The sequence below is a fragment of the Saccostrea echinata genome, unplaced genomic scaffold (genome assembly GCF_033153115.1).
Source record: "Saccostrea echinata isolate AGI-Se365-2 ecotype Australia unplaced genomic scaffold, CSIRO_AGI_Sech_v1 ptg000006l, whole genome shotgun sequence".
Classification (NCBI taxonomy): Eukaryota; Metazoa; Mollusca; class Bivalvia; order Ostreida; family Ostreidae; genus Saccostrea; species Saccostrea echinata.
The window spans coordinates 9,145,347-9,153,307 of record NW_026889755.1 but is presented as its reverse complement, the minus strand read 5'-3'; the positions used below and the strand labels follow the sequence as shown (position 1 = coordinate 9,153,307).

The window sequence follows — 7,961 nt, the reverse complement described above, 5'->3', positions numbered from 1 at the left end:
CAGGAAACGTGTTTGAATTTGAGTTTATGTCTTTGTTTTGTCTTTTGTTAAAGGAGACCCATTTTTGAAATAGCTCTTGGGTTTGTCTCTCCAACAAAGACCAATCTTTATTCAGGTGATATGCTAAACAGCGGAAAGCACAAAGGTTGTCTTTATATACATAACCTTTCTTATTCGTTGTCATTGAAATGAGTGATTTTGATTGACTGATGTGTTCAGGCACAGTAACTCTACCATTTCCCAAAACAAAATTCAAATGATATGTGACGATGCGGACATTTGTGATCAGAAATGGTTTCCACTTTGTATCGGGACGCTGACGCAAAATATAATCAGTGATGTTTAATTGCTGCATGCGATGCTGTAAACGTTTTAAATGAATTCTTCTCGATACGTAAATGGGGCGTTGAAATACCTCTTGATTGTGATAAGGTTTAAAATACCGATATTCACCTGTTTCGGTGTTTTTCAATATTAAACCAAATTCTAGATTTAAACAGAAGGCTTTTTGTTGACGGTCATAAATTTCGTTTCCTGCTTGCATAATTTCGGAAACGGTGAAATGATTATCAGTAGGAAAGTTGTATACACTATAAACATTTCCTTCCTGGTGTCTTCTCAGGATTAAAGGAACATTCGTCTCATATACTTCCTTTAATTGTTCATCAATTCTGTCGCCTTCCCCCCATGGCGGAGACCGTTCGTCGACAATCAAATCTTTGATGACATGTCCGACACGTATAGCCAAAAGAAGCATCCTAAACGAGAATTTAAAAAAAAAATAAACTTCATTGTAGAAAAATAATAGTATACGATTAACCATCAATTTCGTAAAATGTGTGTTAGATTTTTTTTTTTATTTTACCTTCGGTGCGTGGTCTTGTTTTTTTTTTGTGTTGATGAATTTGATGATCTTTGTTCATTGTTCTAAATTTTAAAAAAAAAATCAAGATTCATGTGATGAATGAATCATGAATACAAATTTTAAGAGATTGTTGCCTCACTGCAGACTTATATAGATATAATAGATATAAAATTTATAATTATGAAAAAAAAAAAAAAAATCTGAAAGCTGTTGTCTTGTGCTGATGTCGAAGGGATTGATGCATCGTTGTTCTGCTTTAATTAAAAAAAGACCAGTTAAAATATATTTAAAAAAAAAAAAAACTATGAATTTGATATAAAAAAGATTCAAGATATGAGTACTGTAAGGTACATAATTGTCCTTACGATTTAGTACCTTTTCACAAAAATCGCAATGAAAACTATTTGTCTTTTCGTGTACATTTTTATAATGTCGATTGTAATTAGAAACAGTAATAGAGGACTTGTTACATAAAGCACAAAATGTCTGCATATTTCACAGTCGTTCATTCAAATGACATTGAACACCTAATTAAACAATGAGTACATTTTCCTCAGTCTTATATAGTACATCATTAGTCATACATATGCATTACATTATTTTACATGGATAATCTTTTTCCGGGTTATGACTGAATTCGTCATGTGTTATCCGAAAGTAAACAATGACGGATCCAGGGAATGCGCACCGCGCGTGCGCCCCCCCCCCTCCCTGTTTGAATTTTTTGTGTATATAAAACTTATATATGTTCATTATCCTAAAAAAATCAAGGAATAACATTTCTTATATGTAAAAAATGTGTAAGCTTCCGAGAGATTCACCCCGAACCCCCATCAGGACCATGGCCTTAAAAGACCTACTGGGGGAGGGGGCTTCATTACTGCCCCCCCTCCCCCTACCTTTTACTGCACCCTCTCGTTACGAAATTCCTGGATCCGCCACTGGTTAATGTATTTCATGTAAGGTCATCTTTAAAATTGTTTGGCTGTGCTCTCCCGACCGACTCAATTTCTCTACATTCCAGAAAACGAAATATATTTTTCTTTAATCCTTTTATCTTGTCAACAAATATTTTTAAAAATTTGAGTCGGGAAAGCACAAACAAACATTTTTTTAAGGATGATCCAACCACGATTATCTAGAGGACCTGTTTTATAAAGAAAAAAATTTACGACTACGACCAAATTTAATTCTGCTAATACCTTTCTTTTTCTATATTAAAAAAATCTTTTTAATTGTGTAGAAAGATACTTTTAGCAAGTATAATTTTAAACAAAATTATCAATTTTGCATATTTTCCAATCAGCAAGAATTTTTTTTTTTTTTTGGCTCGTAGTCGTAAATTTTTTCTTTAGAAAATACAGGTCTCAGTTTTTTCCTTCCTTCTCTTTTCGTAGGAAATAAACTTACTGAACACAGATTTGTTTTATACATCCTCAAGTTTTCCTGTCCTATTCATTACAATATAATTTATCTTTTCCAGACAATCGCAGAAGAAAGTATTCAGCAACGTGTGCTGAGGCTTGAAGAAAGTTTGGAAGCACTGCGACAGGAGCTGGAAGGGAGGAGAATCTTCCGGAAGTTGAATGTTTGCAATTTTTGCAAAAAATTAAAAATGTTTAAAATTTCAACCTGTCTTTTTCAATTCTGTTAACGGTTGAAACAGACTGTAGCAATGTACTCAAAATTTACAAAAGAACCACTGGCACAATAATACAAAGATTACAAATAATTCAAATATTTATATTTCGTTTATTAAATACATAAAGAATTTCAGAAAAGTCAACATGTTTATAAAAATTATCATTACAAAAGGAAATCAATATGTCAGTCTGGTGGGTGGGCGCCTCTGTCTTGTCGAACGGCGGAGTGGTGCTGGTTGAGGCGCTGGCATGACTGGTGGGGGCTCGAATATGTACATCTTGGCCTCTTCTCCTCACACATACCGTCAGAATGATCACTAAAAAAAGTTAATCATTCTTAAAATCCCTCATGACAACCGCGTCAAACTCGGTTAGCGACTGGGACTCGATCTCGAGCTCCACCCGCCTCCTCAGACACCTTCTCTTAATCGCACAAACGATCATCACTGAGAAAATCAATACCACTACACCCGTCCCTCGAAGGATAACATATATCCAAGGTTTGTCTAAATAAACAAAGGTTGGCTTTAGAAACAACTTTTATATAATAGTAATTTAAATAATCCTTTATTTTATTTATTTAAAATTATTTATTTTTTAATTCAAAACTTACTGAATGTAATAGCTGTCAATTCGACGGTTCTGAGGGTGGTCGTTGCAACACTGTCTGTGACCCCACTGCTGTGCTTGCCGTTCTGAAAAAAAAAAGAGAGAAACATAAATTTCAATTTTATTTACTTTTTAATTTTTTTTTAAATAACATCGTTTCAATTAAAAATTCTTGACGATTTATTTCCCTGACAAGTTTTCCTTTGAAATTTAAAATTATTGTTAATTTTTTCATGACATAGATAACAAAATTAAATAAATAAATAAAAAAATATAATTACCTGACACGTGAGGAGCCTATCCTCACCGTCGTCCAGGCGTTAGCGGTGATGGCATCGCAATTAGTTTGCGGGTCGCGGATAACTAGCCTGGTCAATGCTGGGTATTCCTCGACGTTAATCTTCCCCATCGCCCTCTCCAGGATGATGAAGTTTGCCATCGGGTAGTTACCACGCTCAGACTCCCTCCAGTCCCGACACTGCACCACCCCCTCTGACACCCCGCACCGCGCATCAACGTGAACCACCAGAATTACTAAGATTAGCATGAACATTGTCTCTTCGAATTTGAAATTAAGATGGCCGAATTTTTTCCTTCATCTCTTATTTAATAAATAATGACACATTCCAATTAGGGGTGGAATGGTTATTTAAATTGCGTTGTCATGAATTTTTCCCCCAAAAAAGTAAATTCTTGCAGTTGATAAGTACAGGGTATTATTGTTTTTAGAATAATAGGGAAAAAAAAATTGGATATAAGGTACATACATAGTTCTTTAAAACTAATAAAAGACGTTCAACATCCCTGTTGAATAAAATGGAACTGGTCCTTGACCAGTGGAAGTGTCCATATTGGTAAAGTTGCCTCAAGGTTAAGAAAAATAATTATTTACAAAGAAATTGATTAATAAACGATTAATAAATGTCATAACTATTAAAAACAATAAATCTTAGTTATATGCCACTTCAATTATTCGATTCCGTAGAAGCTCAAAGTCAGTAATTTGAAGAATTCCATTCCTTTGCCCTCTTGTGAAAGTCGAGTCACCCAGGCGCTAGCGCCGCCTTTGATGTTACTCGAAGACTGTCCCCTCGCGTAGCGGACCAGCTGCATGATGGGGATATTACGCAATGTGTATATACGTCTGTAGTAGGAATGATTATACACGATTTCTAGCTAGTACAGTCTTGAATCTAGTTTGCTGAACATTACGACTTTATTCTCGTGAAAGTATTACGTTTTATTTATTCAAAAAATAGTAAATCGTGACTTTTTATAAATTGTCAGTGATTTTACTGAAGAAAAGTAGTATTATTAATTACGTTTTTTTTGTTTGTTTGTTTTTTTTTTTAAAAAAAAAAAAGATGATTTTACTGTTGGATTTTTAAAATTTAGTTACCCTTAAACCTCGATTGTATTCTAAAACTTAATTCTTTAATGTGAATGACTTTTATTTCCCTTGAATATACAAACATCGAGAAATAAACACAGTTAAAGAAGAGATTAATGAATTGTAGGGGTTTTTTTTACCCCCCCCCCTCCCATTATGTATGATCAAACGCGAGTTAAAATAAACATATTAGACACCTCCAATGGTCAAGGAGAAGTAAAAAAATATTTTTTATATATATATATATATATATATATATATATATATATATATATATATATATATATATATATATAGCGTAATTAATTTAGTCTTAAAATAAGTAAAAGGTAGAATGACCCCCCCCCCCCCCCCGTTGTTTTAATGAAATTTAAATTGAAGCAGGGTCTGAAAGAGAGAAAAAAAAATAATGATAAAATTTTAAAAGGGAAAATCTATACCACGCTACTGTACACCAATTAACAATCATAATAATTTACCAGGTATTGTTCGGCTCCTGCAGAGAGGACAGCCACCGGACTTCTTCAAACGCTGGAAACACGCCATGCAACAAGCTATTTTCTTGCATGTGTAGCACACATAGCTTACACTTTTCTCCTAGCAGCAAAGTCTGCATTCAAAATACGTTATTGGAAATCGTGCATACATGTAACCCCACCTCACCTCTCCGGTCTGTTCATTCGTTCTGTGGGTCATGATTTTTTGAAGGGGGGTTCGTATAGAGTGAGGGTTCTGTACTGGTCGAGTTTTAATACAGGACTTTTTATAAGAAATCTGTTTAGTTTGTTATTACTCTGATTTACTCAAGTGCTACACGGGTGGTCAGTTTGAGAAGGTGTAATAACATCCTTCTTCTTTGATATTACACAACAATTCCATTGTAACAAATGAAGTGATAGTTTTGAGTTTATTACAAAAAGAACTTAATAGATTTATCTGTGTAAATAATGTCTGTTGGTTAATTAACGTGTTTTCTTTTTCATCCACTGACACTACATGTATCGTCTACTGAAACAACACATCAATAGAGTTAATCCACATTTACTTAAAATTTCACTTTTTTATTTCCCCAATAATCCATACAACGTCATTGTTAATAATTCCTTTTTTGTATTCCCTCAATTCCTCACTACAAACAATAATTTTTTTTTTAAATGATGATATTTGGTTTGGAGCAAAATGAAATTAAAAAAAACCCCCATACATAATTTATTTGAAATTTTTTTTTAATCAATACATATCATTTATAAAATCAGACACCAAGCGATCATTAGCATGCGGATTTAAATTATAAAAGTCATGAACAATGTTATTCATGGAACGTCCTTTAATTCTTTGTAAGATGAAATAGATACAATAGTGTCCACACAAGGAAGAAGTCACCGACTGGATTCTGGAATCGATATATTTATATCTCGGTCCATTGAATATTAGAATACTTTGAAATCTCCTATGATAATGTTCCGGGGGATTTCCGAGGGAATCAAAGAACTCTATAGATCCTTTTGAGGGAAAATGAAAAACGACCCAATGTAAACCTTTTCCCCCGCATTCGTCTGTATTCACGATCCAAAATTGGTGCTTTTTTGCAACAGCAGGTAGGTCGTCGCTGCATACGACTTGAACGTCGTATGATGATAAATAATGTTTCAATTCGTAATTGTTCATTTGAATATAATGCTCCTAGACTGATCAATGTGGAGAACCTGTGGGAATTTTCCGTATAACATTAAAGTCACACTCTCGGGAAGGGGTAGAGCGAATTTTAATTCTAAGCGACAATGACCTTTCCGCTTCGTATTAAAGTCGATGTAGGGATTAATATTCAAGACATATAATGCATTTCCAATGGGATATTCCCGTCGCTCTACACTAACGTGCTCTCTACCTTGAAGAAGGGTTTGGTAAGCTTCCAAGTACGCGCCTGAGTCGTAATTCGGTTGTATAGGTTTAGAGGGAAGTGATTGCCCGTCAACGTAGAAAGCTACAAAGTTACAATTAAAATGTTGAAAGTTATAAGGAGATTTCTTATAGTCCCCGTTAAAGGCGCTACTGGACACCATTCCCAGAATGAGCGTAGACGGAACTTCTCCTTGAAACACGTCGTCTATGGTCAAACTGAATTCTCCCTTAGCGATGGAAGCAATTTTTAAATTAGAAAATAAGTAGGGATACACGGCAGGGGACTTCTCCAACATTTTCACATGCGCCATGGTAAAGGCGGGATTAGGTCGCTGAATGCAGAGTTTAAAACTGGCATCGATAATTTGTATTTTGTAATCTTTACCCTCAGCTGACTTTAATCTAAATGAATCCTTACTAGGCCATAGTTTTAGGGAAAGTGCGACCCCGTTCAAAACCAAACGATCTTGTTGAAAAATATCTACGTGTAAGGGACCTTCCAAGTCCAAAATTTTTCCACCTTTGGTAAACTGATATCTTTGAAATAAACCGATGTTTATCCCTTTGATCGGGTCCGTATCGTCGGGATCAGAGGTGTCTTTAAAGTAGAGCTGAGACTGACGCACTTCGTAGTTTTCGGAGGATGTAGATAGTAAGGTATCGATGTAGGCCCTGTAGGGATAATTCGTTCCCAGCTGTGACACTGGAGTCTGCTGTAGACTAGTGTCCACTTGAGAAAAGATGCTGTGTAGAGGTAAGTTAGTCAAACCAACGGCATTTTCTTCGGTGATGGGGGTGTTCAGCGGGCTTAGTATTCTTAGCTTAACTTTTAAGCGACTGTTCTGAAGGTCCATGTATCCGGTGGAGAGAGGAGGAATGTTGAATTCCAAAGCAGAATACTCAGAAATTTGATTGATAGGTCTAAACTCTACCCATTCTCTTGTAAGTATGGTCGTGTCCGTCGGCGGAGGTTCAAAGATGGAGAGCTGGTTCAGATGGTTTTCGTTCATGATTAATCGTCGAATTGCGTGGTCAGCTTTGGCTTCTTGGTTCTAGGTTTAGAGTTTGCAGGTCTTCCCGGTGGACGATACATTTCTCGCTTTCTTATAAATTTTCGGTGAGGAGTTGTCGTTTTCACGTTCCAGTTCCGATTTAGCCATTTCTATTGCCTGAGCTACTGGGGTCACTAATTTCACGGAAGGGTGATGTCCCTGGAAGGAGTTTCATTTCGGTGTTGCGAGCCGCTCCCCACAATGTACCTCCCTTTATAATCCGGACGAACCCTGCCAGCGGAAATGTCTTCAAAATGCTTTATCCATTTATTAAAATCGGGAACGTAAGGAACCCATTGCATTTTATCGTAGTCGTACACCTCTACTGAGCCCATGGTTTCTTTTTTCCGCAAACACAAGACACACGCAAACGATTCAATACTTGTTGGAATAGGTCTTAAGTGTTCGTTTCTTATAAAAACTCTGATGTTACGAAAGTCTTGTTTAGATATATCAAAGTAAAAGGGAGGGTTATAAGACTCCTTAATGTCCTTTGCTAC

General features: G+C 35.7%; 1 protein-coding gene and 1 pseudogene across 1 annotated transcript; both read right to left on the bottom strand.

The window, feature by feature from the left end:
• Positions 1–2,835: 2,835 nt before the first annotated feature.
• Positions 2,836–3,788, bottom strand: LOC133180507 (uncharacterized; annotated as a pseudogene).
• Positions 3,789–6,171: 2,383 nt separating this feature from the next.
• Positions 6,172–7,419, bottom strand: LOC133180342 (uncharacterized protein F54H12.2-like). Its single transcript, XM_061314888.1, has one exon. The coding sequence runs from the start codon at positions 7,417–7,419 to the stop codon at positions 6,172–6,174; it is 1,248 nt and encodes a 415-aa protein (XP_061170872.1).
• Between the last annotated feature and the right edge of the window lie 542 nt (positions 7,420–7,961).